Here is a 17639-nt window from a genome sequence, read left to right on the forward strand (position 1 = left end):
GAACTCAATAAATAGCTGGAATTAAGAATCTAATGACGACCATGAGTCCATTGTCGATGGTCAGAAAAACCCATCTGGTTCACTAATCCCCTTTAGGGAAGGAAACTGCCATCCTTACCTGGCCTGGCCTACAGGTTAGCTCTTAACTGCTCTCGGTTATTAGGGATGGGCAATAAATCCTGGCCTAGCCAGAGATGTCCACATCTTGTGAACGAATAATTAAAAAAACTCATCTACTTCACCAATTTAAATTTGGAGTATGATCTGTATATAAAATATCCTCTGATCCTTAACAGGTAGTGAACAAAAAAGAATGCTGAATTTACAAATGTCTATATGGATCTCCTTGAAGTACTTCCCAGATAACAAAGTCCTGACAAAGGGTTTTGGCCTAAAACGTTGACTTACCTGCTCCTCAGATGCTTTCTCAGCTGTTGTGCTTTCCAGCCTCACACCTACAAAAAGTACTTTCAAAGTATAGTTACTTTTGTAATGTAACGTGTTCAGCAAGATTCCACATACAACACTAAATAACCTTAGAATCTGTTTTAGAGATGACAATTGAAGGATTAATTGTTATTCAGAAAATTAAGTTCTCTCCAACAAATGCCATGGTATATTTTAAATCCAGAGGGCATCTTATTTTAATATAGTTTCAAAACATGACATCTTGGAAAGTATCACATCTCAGTGATGTAGTGATTGTAGCAAGGTCAGCCAGGTGGATTCATAGAATAACAAGGTGTAGGAAAAGTCTTCCGAAGGGTCTTGACCCGAAACGTCAGCTTTCCTGCTCCTCTGATGCTGCTTGGCCTGCTGTGTTCATCCAGCTCTACACCTTGTTATCTCAGATTCTCCAGCATCGGCAGTTCCTACTATCTCTGGATTCACGGGATATCTGGTCTAATCAGGGAGCCCTAGTTGACATTTGAACAAGCGTGTCAGAGGTTCTGTTCACTCTGAGAGATGGCTCTGAAGAAGCTGGATCAGTGTCAAGGACTCTCCACATGGGCGGCACGGTGGCTCACTGGTTAGCACTGCTGCCTCACAATGCCAGAGACCCGGGTTCAATTCCACCCTTGGGCGACTATCTGCAAATTAGCTGTACTAGACTTGACTTAAAGGCGCTTTACTTCATATTAATGCCTAAAGTAGAAAACTGGTACATATCAAAACTCAACTACAGTTCTTCGATCATACTATATTGAAAATATGCTGTTGACATCCTTTTTTCCATCTATGAGAAAGGAAGGAAATGCAATGAACAATCCAACTGGTTGGGGGTTTGAAACAGGGGTGGGAAGCACCTTTCCTGATGTCTGTGAAGACCAATCCCGAAGAGGCATGCTCTGCTGCAAGCACCACATACCTGTTTCCAAGCTGCTGCAGCCAATGATCATTCTGATCATGCATGTCAGTTACAAGATCTGTCACCATTTTTCTCTTTCATCAGCTATTAACACATGTTGCAGTCAATGTTTATGGCCTGCATATCATGCTTGAAAGCATTCTTGAAGTGACACCTTTGGTGTACAGCCTTGTTTCTATTGACACATAACAGATGTACACATTTGATAATTGTACAATTTAAAATTACTGGCTTCAAGTAAGCAGATTTAAACCAAGAGTCAGAGATGGAAAATTAACTTTCTTTACATTTGGCTTCTCCTATATGAATGTGCCAACAGTAATTAATAACAAGGTATTTTTTAAATGTTTATACAAAACTCAAAATAAGTAACTAAGACTTTATAATAAAATAGCCTATAGTTTAGGCAAGTCTAACAGCTCAAGCAAGGAAAGGTGCAATATACAGGTGTGTAATTATTTAATAATTTCAAAATTAAAGAACTTCAAAATCAGGTCATTTTCAAACTTGTGTTGAAAATATTGCACACATTAACATTGCAAAACAGTTAATTCAGCAGTTTTCAAACGTGATCAACAACATCACTGTTGAAAACCAACTAACATTCTGAATTGATAAAGTGTGGAGCTGAGAAACACAGCAGGTCAGACTGCACTGGAGGTGCAGGAAAGTCAATTGTTTGGGTCTGGACCCTTCATCAGGACTGGGAAGGGAGCTCAGAAATAAATAGAGGGAGGGAATGGGGCTGGGGGAAAGGTAGGTGGGATGGTGATAGGTGGATGCAGGTAGGGGGTTGTAGAGATTGGTCAGTAGCAGCAGATAGGTGAGGAGGAAGATGGACAGGCTGCATCAGGTCAAGGAGGCAAAGATAAGAGGGAGGGCTGGACATAAGATAAGATGAGGCCAGGGTGGGGAGATTTTGAAGCTAGTGAACTCTATGCTGAGGCCATTGGGCTGTAAGCTCCTGAGGCGGATAATAAGGTGTTGTTCCTCCAAGTTACATGTGGCCTTATTTTGATAGTGGACGAGGTCCAAGAATGGACATGTCGCCAAGGGAGTGGGAGGTGGAGTTGGAATGGCTGGCAACTGGAAGGTGGTGTTGACTGGAGCGTACAGAGCACAGATTCTCTACGAATCGGTCACTGAGTCTGCGCTTGGTCTCTCCGATATGGAGGAGAACACATCGGGAGCAACAGAGGCAAGAGACCAGGTTAGATGTACAGGTGAATCTCTGCTGGATTTGGAATAACTGTTTGGGACCTTGAACGGAGGGGAGAGGGGAGAGGGGAGGTGCAGGGGCAGGTGTAGCACTTCCTATGCCCCGTGTGGTGGAAAGGTTGGTGGGGAGTGTGGAGCTGACAAGGGAGTCGTGGAGTGAGCGGTTCCTATGGACAGCAGTTACGGCTAGGGAAGGAAATATCTTTTTGGTGGTGGGGTCTGATTGCAGGTGACGAATATGGCGGAGAATGACGCGTTAGATTTGGAGATTGGTGGGGTGATATGTGAGGACCAGGAGGACTCTATCCTCTTTGTTGTTAGGGGGAGGGGTTTTGAGGGCAGAAGTGCAGGAAATGCAGGAGATGCGGTTGAGGGCATTATGAATCACAGGAGAGGTGAAATTACAGTCCTTCCAGGAGTGGAACACTTCATCGTGGGAGCAGATACGGCAGAGAAATTAGGAGTATGGGATCACAGGAGGGCAGGTGAGAGGAGGTGTAGTCGAAGTAGCTGTGCAAGTCAGTGGGTTTGAAATGGATTTCAGTGCTAAGTCAGTTGCCGGAGATGAAGATGGAGAGGTCCAGGAAGGGGAGGGAGGTGTCAGAGATGGTCCAGATGAATTTGAGGTCAGGGTGAAAGGTGTTGGTGAAGTGGATGAACTATTAGAGCTCCTCGTGGGAGCATGAGGCAGCACTGATACAATCATCAATGTAGCGGAGGAAGAGGGGAGGGATGGTACTGGTGTAGCTGCAGAAGGGAGTCTGTTCCACATATCCGACGAAGAGGCAGGCATAGCTTGGACCGATGCCAGTGGCCATAGCCAGCCCTTTGGTGTCGGAAGTGGGAGGAATCAAAGGAAAAACTGTTGAGGGTGAGGACTAGTTCCGCCAAACAAGGGTGTTGAAGGAGGGCAACTGGTTGGGCCTGTGGGACAGGAAGAAAGGGAGAGCTTTTAGGTCCTCCTCATGGGGGATAGAGGTGTACAGAGACTGAATATCCATGGTAAAGATGAGGTGTTGGGGGCTGGCGAATTGAAAATCTTGGAGAAGGTGGAGGACCCTCAACAAACATTTGGAATTCCCTTTTTACAGAAGCATAAGAAAAATCCAAAAGAACAATGGTCTAGGAGAGTACCAGGGGTCTGTCAGAACATTCCATAGTATTCACACAATTAGACTTAGCAGAGGTTAAATCCAACATTAAGACATGCTGTATCATGTCACAACTCATGACAACAAACCTGTTAATGAACTACAAACAAATCAGAGAATGAACACCTCTCTCCTACAATATCATTATACAAATTAACTACAGTTTCAAACAAATCTGTAACATAATGATACAGCTTGCATACAGCCAGGATAAATGTTAGAGAGAATACTGATGACAACTGAAACATAATAATGTAATGACATTCTGTGAAGAGGTAACATCCACGTACTAAATGTCATTTCATGAGCTATGTTTTTTAAAAAAAAAGTATACATTTATTGCTGTAGTAGTGGTTGAATTTTTGGGGGGTGTTTGAAAACAAAAGAAGATTCAAGAAAAAGAAACCTCAATGAATTCCTTTCCTCTTTATGTGTAAAATATGAATGTCTTCACTTCTGTATTCCTCATCATGCCTGTCCAATGGAATCTCTTCTATTTCAAAATCAGTCTGCAAAAGCTGAACATAACAAGAAAAGTCAAAAGCTAATATTGCACATACTTCAATCAATAAATAAAGGGAATGAGTTCAAAATGATTCACCATATAATCTCAATTTTATTCTTTTTTAAAACAGTTGAGTAGAGAAATTACAAAAGTCTAAACCTGTGGATATCTTCATTACTAGACAGTACAGTAACTCCAGCAATAACATGGGCACTAGTCAACAACATCTCCTGACTGCTAAAAGTAATTTCTTTATATATGGTCAAACATAAATCAATCTTAGGTTCAACCACTAAAGAAAGTTAGCTCAAATTAAAACAGAAATGTCTCCCAAACAATTATACAAATAAAATGCTATCTTTCTTACTACATTTTGTAAGTGATCTCAGCAAGCTGCACATCATAGAAGGAGACCATTTGTCCCACCATTTTCTCCATAAGCCTAATTCAAAGCAAATTCTAATTGCTGGTTTGTTCCTACTAAAGCTACAGCATTAACCAGGTTAATCTGAAACAATAAATGTGATAATTATTTTCATGAAATTTACCTTAAAAAAACAAATCTCTATTTCAGGGTTGTTTCCCATTGTCCTCTCTTCATAGCAACATATGATGCAGCTATTCTTCCCTGCAAGCTCCTTCAGCGTCCTCAGTAGAGGCTCTAGGGACTGCAACACCAGTATATTGTTGAAACTACACGTTCATGTTTTGCACATTACAAATATTATGTTTTTTTCAAACTCACACTTATACAATATCAGAAAACCTGAACAATCACAGAGTACAACTTAGGCATTTTTTTTTAAAAAAAGTGTTAAAGAGAAAATATTAAAATAGGAATTTAAACTCATACAAAACTGAAAATTTGAGGTTTTCAAGTTAGAAATTCCTATGAAAACAAAGATAATTTGATGCATGATTAAAAGTACTATGTTATTTTTAAATGTCAGAAATAAACAGAACATAATACAGCTTACATAGAAACATACAAACTAGGTGCAGGAGGTGGTTATTCGGCTCTTCGACCCTGCACTGCCATTCAATATGATCATGTTAATGGCTGATCACACAATTTCAGGATCCCATTCCCGCTTTCTCTCCATACCCCTTAATCCCTCTAGCCACAAGGGCCAGCCCCAGCTCCCTCTTGAATGTATCTAACAAACAGGTCCCAACAGCTTTCTGTGGTAGAGAATTCTGCAGATTCACAACTTTGAGTGAAAACTTCTTTCTCATCTCAGTCCTGAATGGCTTACCCCTTATTCTTAGACTGTGACCCCATAGTTCTGGACTTCTCCAACATCAGGAACATTCTTCCTGCATTTAGCTAGTCCAGTCCCTTCAGGATTATATATGTTTCTAGGAGATCCCTCCTTATTCTTCTAAATTCCAGTGAGTACAAGTTCAGTCGATCCAATCTTTCTTAGGTCAGTCCTGACATCCCAGGTCTGGTGAACCTTTGCTGGACTCCCTCAATAGCAATGATGTGGAGGTGCCGGTATTAGACTAGGGTGGACAGGGTTAAAAGTCACACAACACCAGATTATAGTCCAACAGGTTTATTTGAAGACACAAGCTTTGAGTCTCACTCCTTCTTCAGGTGTCAGAGAGAGAGGTAGCATCAGACAGAGAATTTATAAGCAAAAGATCAAAGGGTCATAGAAATGATGCAAGACGTCCTTTCTCAGACTAGGAGATCAAAACTGCACGCAGTACTCAAGGTGAGGCCTCACCAAGGCCCTGTTTAACTGCAGCAAGACATCCTTACTCCTATACTAAAATCCTCTCGCTATGAAGGTCAGCATGCCATTAGCTTTCCTCACCACCTGCTGCATCTGCATGCCAACCTTCAGCGACTGTTCCACCATGATACCCAGGTCTTGTTGCACCTCCCCTTTTCCTAAACTGCTACCATTCGGATAATAATCTGTTTTCCTGTTTTTGCCACCAATGTAGATAACTTCACATTTATCCACATTATATGGTATTTGCCAAGTATTTGCCCACTCAGCCAGCCTGTCCAAGTCACTCTGCAGCCTCTTAGCATCCTCCTCACAGCACACACAGCTTAGTGCTGTCTGCAAATTTGGAGATAGTGTATTCAGTTCCTTTGTATATAATGCGTATTATGAATAGCTGGGGTCCCAGCACTGAGCCTTGCAGTACCCCACTCATCACTGCTCGCCACTCTGAGAAGGACCTGTTTATTCCAACTCTCTGCTTCCTGTCTGTCAACCAGTTCTTTATCCACATCATTATCTCTGATACCATGACCTTTAACTTTGCTTACTGATCTCGCGTGGGACCTTGTCAAAAGCTTTTTGGAAGTCTAGATACACTACATTCAATTAGCAAAGAAAGTTTGCAGTTAGGTTTCAACCAATGAAAATCAATTTTGAGAGTTCTGCCCGTCTTCAAAATGACTGGAAGATGGAGAGTTAAGTTTTTAAAAAAAGGTCAAGTTGGATTACTTAAAAATAATGTAAGTTCAAGTAAAAATGAAATTGCAATTGGCAGAATTGGAATGAACAGAAAAATTAAAATTAGTGTTTATGCTGTTGTCATGTAGACTTAAAAATATTGCTTCCAAATGGAGCTTTATTACTCTAATAAGGAGTGTGTAAACTCTTATTTTATAAATCCCAGTTGACTCAAAGGATTCAAAGATTTTGTTGAGATCATCCTCAGTGGAAAGGTTAAAATATAGCAAGAAGTGAAATAACCAGACAGTGCTGGAAATACTCATAAGGTCAGACAGCATTTGTGAAAAAGGAAGGGAAGCTGCTGACAAAAAGTAATTGGCCAGCAACACTAACCCCATCTTTCTTCTCCACAAATGCTGCATGATGCTTCAATTTTCTTTTTATACTTAAAATATAGATATCCGAGCCAACAAAAAAACTGCACAAGTGAACATTTTGTAAAATTTTGCTACATTCAATTCCAAATTTTTATCAATCTCTTCAGGTATGTTATGATACGACTCTGTAGCAGGTGGAACTTGACAGTACAACTGCCTCACAAACCCCCTTTACATTTAATTCTTTGAAGATTAAGTTTAACCATTAAAATCAAGAGTATTCAAAATTTTTGTATTCCTAATCTTAACCAAAGGACAGTGCAAGTCTAAACACTACATATGTGCAAACATAGTTCAAAAGTTGAACTTTATAAATAGCACAGAGGACAACACAAAATTGTGGGAAGATATACGGCAGTATGTTTAGTTTTGGGTTGCTTTAATGAAGTCAGACAAAACAGTGGTTTCCTAATCAATAAGCATTTCTCATTTTAACAACAAATGGAGATTAATGCATACGTGCATACAATAGCTTTACAGACAATTTGATGTTCCATCAATGCACAGAGTTTGTTCATTGCATTATATAAAGAAACATTTTTTAATTTCTCACATTTAAAATTCAAAGATATATTTAAGCTGCATGAAGAACTATTACTAAATTAATCACATTTACAGAAGCTACATTCATCATCTGCTCTTTGCATGTGATGAGGAGAACACAATTTGATTTTTCTGTGAAAATATTTTTATTGCATGTATCAAACTAAAAACAAAGTTCAAGAGCAGCCTCCTTATAAAATGTACATTAGTTTGGGAAAATCCCAAGTACACATACCTGCTCATAGTAAATACAGTCCGCCACAAGAATGTAGTCTGGCTCAGGTGGAAGGTCTTTCACACTTTCACCCCTGAAAAATATTGGTAGAAAGACATTACAGCTGCAATTCTGATACAGAGAAAAATGAGTAAGTAATTTATTGTTTTGAACCTGCTCCACCATTCAATTAGATTTTAGATGATCTGTACCAGAACTTCATTTACCCATCTTTAAATCAATTTCTCAATCCTGTTGCCTAGCAAAAGTGAACGTCACTCTTGACAACTTTAATTGACCGAGTACTATCCACAGTCTCTTTGGCAACAAGTTCCAGATGTTCACAGCATATGCATGCAAAATCGCGTTGTGAATTCATTCCAAAACAGCGCAGATAGGATGTTAAACTTTTTCCTGTTTGCTCTGCATTGCTCGAGAGGAAACAAAGTAGATTTGTGCCAGTGAAGTGGCTTTCTGATAATATTAGGAGTGACAGCAATATCATGCTTTGAAAGAATCAATACCTCAGCAAAAAACAGCCAAAGTAGACTAACAGAGAACAGAAATAATCTAGTTTTTGCATCAAAGTATAGTACGTTTGAAGACAAATCTGTAGCACTTGTATCAATCTTCAGCCAGATCAACCTCATCACGAGGTCCCCAGCATCACAGTCTTCAGTGAATTTGATTCACTCCATGAGTTAGAGGCACTGGATTCCCAAAAGAAATGGCCCTGACAACATTCTGAAAATGTGCACTCCAGAGCTAGCCAATCCCCTAGCCAAGCTGTTTCAATCAGGCTACAACATTGGTATCTACCTGACAATGGAAAATTGCTTGATACACCCATTCCACAAGAATCATAAAAAGTCCAACCCAGCCAAGTAGTACTCTACCAGTCTACTCTCAATTGTCAGCAAAGCAATGGAAGGGATCATCAACAACGCTATCAAGCTACATGTGCAAAGGAATAAACTGCTTTTCCCTGTCGCACAATTTGGGAGCAACGCTGCTCCTGACCTCATCATTGCCTTGGTCAAACTTGGACAAAAGAGTTGAACTGACAGCAATTACCATTAACATCAAGGCAGCATTTTATCAAGCACAATATGACATCAGGGAGTCCTATCAAAATTGAAATCAATGGGAATCGGGAGTAAACTCTCCATTCGTTGGAGTCATACCTAGCACAAAGAAGACAGTTGTGGTTTTTGTATGTCAATCATTTCAATCCAAGGACATCACTGCTCAAGTTCCTCAGGACAGATATTCTGTAATCAACCTATTCAGATATGTTAAAACACACCTTTGGAAAAGTGGAACTTCAACCCAGACTTCCTGGCTCAAAATAGGGACACCACCACAACGGCCCTAGTTCCTTAGGATAGATATTCTCTAATCAACCTGTTCAGAGATGTTACTAAACACTTCTGAAGCAGGTGGGACTTGAACCCAGATCTCCTGGTCCAGTGGTAAGGACACTATTGTGCCACAAGAGCCCTTATTTTCTTAGGATAGTGTCCCAGGTCCCAATCATCTTTAGCTGCTTCATCAATGACCTTCACGCCATCTTGAAATTAGAAGTGGGGGAAGTTCACCGATGATGACACAATCTTTATCACCATGTGAGACGCCACAATTGCGCCAAGACTTGGACAACATCAGACTTGGACTGATAAGAGGTAAGTAACATTCACATCATGCAAATGCCAGGCAATAACCCCCTCTAACAACAGAATCTAACCATCACACCTTGATGTTCATAGGTATCACCATCGCTGAATTCCTACTATCAACATGGGGGTGTGGCTTTCCACCACTTACAAGCCACAAGTCAGAAGTGTGATGAAATGTCCTCCCCTTTCGCGCAACTTAAGGACTGCAGCTTTTTCGGAAGGGAACTCACAACCACCTTCCCGGGACACCTTGGGATTAGCAGTATATGAAGGCCTAGTAAGCAACACGCACATTCTATGAATGGATAAAAAATGGCTCACAGTTCAATCTAGGATTGGCATGTCACCCAATACTATGTTGCCATTTTTTCACATCCAAATCACAAAACACACTGATTCAGAAGTGGGAGTGTAACTGCAGAGATATAAATAAAGAAAGTAGCCATTAGGCACTCTATAAAATGGTAACTATTTATACCCCTAGTTCAATAATGTCTATACAACAGGCATCCCCTCCATTTTAACAAAATAGTCAGATTTACACACTAATCTTCTACATTTTTGCATAACCAATTGTAATTATATACAAACAATTCCATTATCAAAGATCAATGATACAAACTAAACAAACTCAAAGTCCTTGAGAACCATTTTGATCCTAACTCCTTTTCTGCATCCAGTTTTTGAATGTCAATAGAATCAAAACAGTTTAGCACATTTGATATTAGCTTTGGTCAGCTGGTAGCGCGCAGTTCAGCAAAAAATGTTGTGCTTTCATACCAGGTTTAAGACTTGATTACATGATCCAAGCCTCAGTGCCATATGAAGAATAGTTACATTGTTGGTTATGCAATTTTTCAAATGGAACATTACATTATGTTTCAGACAATAGTTAACAGAATGCTTTATCTTTAAAGCAAGGCTTTCTCCTTCTGACTGTCCATCCTAAATCACCAAAACCCACATTTATTTACTTTCCTACGGTGGGATTTTCACTGATGCAAACTACATATTTACCCATGAACAAGGATGACTTTTCAAAAGTTATTAATTGGGAAATTCTTTGTGACAGTTAGAGTGCTTTAAGTTTAAATTAATTCTTCTCCTGAACCTCCATACACATTCACAATAAAATTTCTGAAACAAACAGATTCTGATTGCCTGGTCAAACACTATATCAAAAAGGACCTGACCGGAAGACTGCTTCTAGATAATATTCCTAGTCCAAATGTATTCTTTATATTTGGAGTCCTGTATAGAAAGAGTTTAAGAAAGTGTAGGTGGGCTTACTAGGCTCTCAGACCAGCATCTAAGAACAATAAATCTGAACAAAGTTTCACGAATCATATTTAGATAAATACCAAGTATTAGTGTATGTACCTCCTGAGCCCATAACCCATCCACAAAAGCTTCAAAATTCATTTTGTTCCCTAACTGTTCAAGTATTAAAACTATTAACACAAATCATGATTTATCCCTTCTTTAGTATCCACGTGATTAAAAAAAGTTAATTTTCAGAGCAACAAAGAGAATGAGATGAGCAAAACCTAAGAAAAATAAAATTATTTCGGGTCAAGTTTCTCTCTCTCACCTCGATTAGCTGATAAGACTGGAAGAACTGCCTGAAAAGTTCCTCTTCTTGAAACTAAAGTCGTCAATGCCATCTGGTGTCAGTAGGCAGAAATTATACCTTGGAACTAAAGTACAGATTAATTGTTCATCTAAAGATATTCCTGCACTGACAAAAAAAAAGGAGTAAATGGAAGTGATCTAGGGGAAGCATTTCTGAATCTTCATGGAAAAGCAGAACAATCACAAAGTTTCAAGAGAAATATTAAATATCCTTGACAATCCCTATGATAGTTTCGCCTCTTCCATTTAATGCTCCCCCTTTACAAGCTTGATTAAACATCTGGCATGCAGAGGATGATGAACAATTACTTTATTTTAAAGTTAAACAAGTACAAACCATTTAAGTACCTTGGCTTCAATAGAACCAGTAACCAAGTGCTTGTTATCACTGATGTTTATGTTAAGTAACTCCTGCATGTCTTCAAGATCTGTGACTGTGACATGTGCCCTGGAAAACATAAGAAATCTGTAAGCTTTGAATTAAAATCAAAAGTAAAACTTTAAAACATCTTACATCTGATTGTACAACTATAATTATCTTCAGTGAGAAGTGCCATGTGGATGATCAATCGCAAGCTGCTGTTGGGGTCCCTCATCATCCCAGATGCAAATCTTCAGCCAACTCGATTCATACCAACTGATCAAAAAGATACAGCGAATGTCATGGATCCTGCTAACATCTAGCTGTGGTGTGCAAGGATAGTCTGAGAACTTACTGCATTATTGACCCAGCTGCTCCAGTACAGCTACAACACTGGCATCTAGTCAACAATGTAAAAACTAAACCAATTAAGTCCCATCTATAAAAAGGAGGGACAAATGTGATCTGGCTTATTGCTCCCATGCCAGTCTACTCTCAATAATTAAGACAGTAATGGAAGGTAATGTCAATAGTGCTATCAACTGGTAAATATATTCCCCAATAATGTTCATTCGTGCTTAATTTGGTTTTGTTAGTCACTTGGCTCCAGATTTCATGACAACATTGGTCTTAACTCAAGCAAGGAACTAAATTCCTGAGGTGAGATTTTGATCAGTACAGTGTGAGGAGCTTCAGTACAATTGAAGTCATTGGGAATAAAGGGGGAAACTCTCAATTAGTTGGAGTCATATAAGAAAGGAAGATTGCTGTGGTTGTGGAATCTCAATCATCTCAATCTCAGGGCAGTGCTGCAGAAGTTTCTCATGGTAATGTTTTAGGCCCAATCATCTTCAGTGACCTTTCTTCTTCCCCACAATATGATGATTGCACAGTGTTCACTACACTTTGCAACTCCTCAGATACTAAATAAGTTGACATCCATATGTAACAAGACTTGAGTTTGGACTAATAAGTGGCAAGCAATATTTGTGCTGTACAAGTGCCAGGCAATGACCATCTCAAACAAGAGTGAATTGAACATCCTCACTACAAAATTCAACAGTATTACCATTGCTGAATCCTCCACTATCAAATACAAAGGGTTAGCATTGTCCAGAAACTGAACTGTGGCTACAAGAATAAGTCAGAAAGCAGGAATTCTGAGGTGAGTAAATCATTCCTGAATCCCCACAGTACATCATCCATTTACAAGGCCTGAATCAGAAACGTGCAGCTGCCTGATAAAATGTCAGAGCCAAGTGAACTCATGTTTTGACAATTGACTGAAAGCTCAGAGGCATTTGACCCAGAGTTGAACCTGCATCCTCATATCCTCTCCATCACAAAGGACCTAACAGTGCCAATCCCTGTCTCAGCTTATCTGCAGATAAAACCCTTATTCATACTTTTAAAACTTTCCTCCACTACTCTAAAGCTTCCTTACACATTCCATCTGCATACCATTGTTGTCCATGCCCTGCTATAGGAGGATATTATTAAATTGGAGTGGGTTCAGAAAAGATTTACCAGGATCTTGCCAGGACTGGAGGGCAGGAGTTACAAGAAGCTGGATAGACTGAAACTTTCTTCACTGAAGCATAGAGGAGGTTGAGGGGTAATCTTGTAGAGGTCTGTAAAATCATGTGGGGCATAGGGAGAATGAATAGCAAAATCTTTTCCCTGGGGTGGGGGAAGGTATGCAATCAAAACAAGGGGGCATACTTTTAAATTGAAACCAAAACGATTTAAAAGGTACCTGAAGGACAACTTTTCCACACAGAGTGGTTCATATGTGGAATGAACTACCAGAGGAAGTGGTAGATTCAGGTACAGTTACAACATTTAAAAAACACTTGGATAGGTGCACGAATAGGAAAGGTTTAGAGGGATACGGGCCAAATGCAGGCAAGTGGGACTATTTAGTTTGGGAAACTTGGTCAGCATGGAAGAGTTGGACAGAACAATCTGTTTCCAGGCTATACGACTATGGCTATAACACACACTAAATATCATCTATCACCTTCCCATCTCTGTAACCTTTCAACCATACAATCCTGATATCTCTGCACTGTTCAATTCTTTGCTTTATCTGCATCCCCAATTCTCATCACCCAGTACCATTAGTTGTATCTTTCCTGTTTAGGTCCCGAACTCTGGAACTACCTTCCCCAAAAGTTTTCAGTGTCTTGCTCTCTCCTTCATCCTGCATGCCATTCCAGGAATCAAAATTCAAAACACTTCTTAAACCTGGTTCTTTGAGACAGTACTCCTCTTCACTAATCTTAATACCTCATTTGCAGATTGGTGGCATTTTTTGTCTGATCATGTTCCTTTGAACTATATTCAAGATATATAAATGCATGCTTTTGATATGGGTAGGCAACAACCACATGGTATTATTGCTAGATGGTTATCCAGGTATTATTCTGGAACCTGGGTTTGAATGCCACTGTGGCAGATGGTGGAATTTGAATTCGAATTCAATAATAATCTGGAATTAAGAGTTGAACAATGACTATGAAACCATTGCTGGTTGTCAGGAAAAATCCATCTGATTCACTAATGTCTTCTTGGGAAGGAAATCTGTCATTTTTAATCTGGTCTAGCCTACATGTGACTCCAGACCCACAGCAAAGTGGTTGATTCTTAACTGCCCAGAGGGCAATAAATGCTGGTCCAGCCAATGCCACCACATCCCATGAATGATTGGATTAAAAAAAGCCATAAAACATCGGTAAGCTGGTTATGTAGCTACAATTCAGCCAGTGGTCTACAGAATGAACATAGGTTGGGTGGGGTAATGGTCATGGCGATGACAGTTGTAATTTTCATTATTTACTTTAACTAATAATGTCCTGAAGATACAGGAAGTAGAATGCAAGTTGCTTAAAAAACACAAAGTGTTGGAGACACTCAGCAGTTCAGACAACATTTTCAGTCCAGTCACCTTTCGACAGAAGGTTCCAATGAACCTTTGTCAGAATCGAAATATTTACTGTTTCTCTCTCTATCAATACTGCCAAACCAGAGTTCCTCCAGCACTTTCTGCACGTTTCGGATTTTCAGTATCTGCACAGAGTCAACGAGCATGGAAACAGACCCGTTGGTCCAGCCAGTCCATGCTGAACATAATTCCAAACTAAACTAGTCCCACCTGCCTGTTCCTGGCCTATATCCCTGAGGAGGGGTCACCGAAACATCAACTCTGATTTTTTTTTCCCCTCATAGATGCTGTCAGATCTGCTGAGCTTTTTCAGCAACTTTGTTTTTGTTACATATCCCTCCAAAAACTTTTTCTATTCATGTACTTATCCAAATGTGTTTTAAACATTGCAACTGTACCTGCATCCATTACTTCCTCGGGAAGCTCATTCCACACGCAAACCACCCTCTGTGTAGTTGTTTGTTTTATGCAAGTTACCTACAGTAACAACTCCCAACTTATAACACATTGCTTGATACGGAGATAGTAGGAACTGCAGATGCTGGAGAATCTGAGACAACAAGGTGTACAGCTGGATGAACACAGCAGGCCAAGCAGCATCATAGGAGCAGGAAGGCTGACTGATGAAGGGTCTAGGCCCGAAACGTCAGCCTTCCTGCTCCTATGATGCTGCCTGGCCTGCTGTGTTCATCCAGCTCTACACCTTGTTCCTTGATACGGAGTTCGGTACCGGACCGCAGCTCTACCAGCCGCACAAAATATAACAATAAAATATCCATTCCCACACGTTCTTCAGAGGGTGATTACAACTTGGAACTGGTTTCAATTTTGGAAATAGCCTTGCTCTGATATTACATGTATATCCATAAAATCCACAAGGACCGTTTCCAGTACTATTGAATTGGGGAGGGCACTTTTCTGTAGCAAAGGGGTGCCCTGATAAAAGATCTTTAAGGCGATAAACTATAAGGGAATAATAATAAGGGATTAGGATTAACCTATAAATGTTACATGGAATTTGGCTCCTATACAGCGTAAAGATTAATACTGTCCGTTTGGTTTCTTTCAGGAAATTTAGACATCACCAGTCTACAAACGTTTATGAAGGGATGCGTGCAGAATTCTGAAGGCACCAAAACTCTAACCCAGCATTTGATTTCTTTCTCCCGCTTCCTGACGAACGAAAAACCAGTTCAGAGTCGAGCTTTACCCCAGAACGGAAGCCATCAGCCCCACTAGTCCGGTGCCTGAGCCCAGCTCCACCACGCTCCTCCCGGTAAAGGTGTGAAGCCCCCCCCGGTAGAAGGAGTTGGTCTCCAGGTACTTGGCCAGCACCAGTGCCGCGTCCCACACCACACAGCCCACATCGCCGGCGTCACACTGCTTAATGCGGAGCTCGGCACCGGATCGCAGCTTAACCGGCCGCACAAAATATCCAGGCTCGACAGCAGCCATGAGCCCCGCAAGACCTGTGTGTTCACCGACACTGGGAGCATGCGTAGTGAGCACTGCCGGGAAGAAGCAGAAAGATCCGGATTGGGTTGGGGAGGATGGGGACAAAGTGGAGTGGAGAGTCTGCAGCCAATCGCCGCGCCGCTTATATTCAAACGGACGGGGCGCTCGACAGCCTGCGCGAGCCATTGGCTCAATCTGGACCAATGGGACGCTTGGTTGACAACGTCAGTCAGACGCTGGTCTCCAGGAGGTGCTGTTATTCGTCAGGCTACCGTCCCTGAAGTAGGAGGATATCTGAAGAAGGGTCCAGACCCGAAACGTCAGTTTTCCTGCTCGGCCTGCTGTGTTCATCCAGCTCTACACCTTGTTATCTAAGGAGGATACCTGGGATGTTCTGGAGTGGGACGCTTCATCCTGGCAGCAGATACGGCGGAGGAATTGGGAGTATCGGATAGTATTTTTGCAGGAGGGTGGGTGAAAGCAGCTGTAGCTAAGGTAGTTGTGGGAGTCAAAAACAGAAGTTGCTGGAAAAGCTCAGCAGGTTTGGCAGCATGGCGTTTCGGGTCTAGTGCCCCTTAGAACTGATGGAGGCTGGAAAAACGTCAGTTTAAATACAGAAAATAGGAGGGGGGAGGGTGTGGGGGGCAGAGGAATAAAGCGCAGCCCTTTGCTGATGCCGTGCTAACAAGAACAAAAACAAAGTTGTTGGAAAAGCTCAGCAGGTGTGGCAGCATCTGTGAAGGAAAAACAGAGTTAACGTTTCAGGTCCGGTGACCCTTCCTCAGAACAGAACAAGAATATTTTCCATCCAGGCATCAAGGCCCACAAGATGCAACAACTCAAAAGATACCCATGGCCCGCTGGAACTTTCCTGTCCTCCCCTTCCCACTGACACCATCCCTTCCACCAACCCTACCTCCTGTCATTCCTTCCTAACCTTCCGGTCTCTGATGCTGAACGTTCTGTACTCAACAAAGGCCTCAGCTTTATTTTTCTGCGTCCCCACCTTAACACATTTCAGGTACAACATGATGCCAAACTCTTCTTCCGCCGTCTTCGCTTCTGTGCTCATTTTTTGGACAAGAGTCCTCTCTCTGTCCCACAAACCCCTTTGCCCAGTTCCAACTCTGTCCCTCCACCTGGACCCCTCCCTCCGGCCTTTTACCTGCACTCGATCTGTTCATTGAGAACTGTCAACATGATATTAGTCGCCTCAATTTCTCTGTCCCCCCCCTCACCAAACCCAACCTATCTCCCTCCAGACTGACTACACTCCGTGCACTCAGATCTAACCCTAACTTTGTTATCAAGCCTGCCGATAAGGGTGGTGCTATTGTAGTCTGGCGCTATTGTAGTCTGGCATACTGACCTCTACATTGCAGAGGCTAAGCGCCAGCTCTCAGATACCTCCTCCTGTCTTCCCCTGGACCATGACCCCCACCATGATGCATCATGCCATTGTATCTACTATGGTAACTGATCTCATTTCATCCGGTGATCTCCCCCACCTCTGCTTCTAAGCTGATAGCCCCCCAACCCCGCACAGCTTGCTTCTACTTCCTCCCAAAAAAACCACAAACAGCACTGTCCGGGCAAACCCATTTGTTTTTGCCTGCTCCTCCCCCACAGAACTCATCTTTTCCTACCTTGACTTAGTCTTCTCTCCCCGGTCCAATCCTTGCCCATGTACATCCATGATTCCTCTGATGCC

At 41.4% G+C, this 17639-nt stretch overlaps 1 protein-coding gene across 1 annotated transcript; it reads right to left on the minus strand.

Moving 5' to 3' along the window:
• Positions 1–1817: 1817 nt before the first annotated feature.
• On the minus strand, positions 1818–15949 carry vcpkmt (valosin containing protein lysine (K) methyltransferase). Its single transcript, XM_020522199.2, has 5 exons — positions 15684–15949; positions 11506–11616; positions 7882–7954; positions 4792–4911; positions 1818–4256 (listed from the first exon to the last, which is right to left on the minus strand). The coding sequence occupies exons 1-5, from the start codon at positions 15926–15928 to the stop codon at positions 4146–4148; spliced, it is 660 nt and encodes a 219-aa protein (XP_020377788.1). The 5' UTR covers positions 15929–15949; the 3' UTR covers positions 1818–4145.
• Between the last annotated feature and the right edge of the window lie 1690 nt (positions 15950–17639).

This window comes from Rhincodon typus, chromosome 8, assembly GCF_021869965.1.
Source record: "Rhincodon typus isolate 14 chromosome 8, sRhiTyp1.1, whole genome shotgun sequence".
Lineage (NCBI taxonomy): Eukaryota > Metazoa > Chordata > Chondrichthyes > Orectolobiformes > Rhincodontidae > Rhincodon > Rhincodon typus.

What these genes read in the sequence shown, in the direction of transcription:
- vcpkmt (XM_020522199.2), bottom strand. Translation starts at nt 15,928, where the DNA reads ATGGCTGCTGTCGAGCCTGGATATTTTGTGCGGCCGGTTAAGCTGCGA. An exon ending in CTGATGGCTTCCGTTCTGGG is followed by an intron (nt 11,617 to 15,683) that starts GTAAAGCTCGAC and finishes TATGTTTTCCAG; the next exon opens with GGCACATGTCACAGTCACAG. An exon ending in TAGAGATTTGTTTTTTTAAG is followed by an intron (nt 4,257 to 4,791) that starts GTAAATTTCATG and finishes TGTTATGTTCAG; the next exon opens with CTTTTGCAGACTGATTTTGA.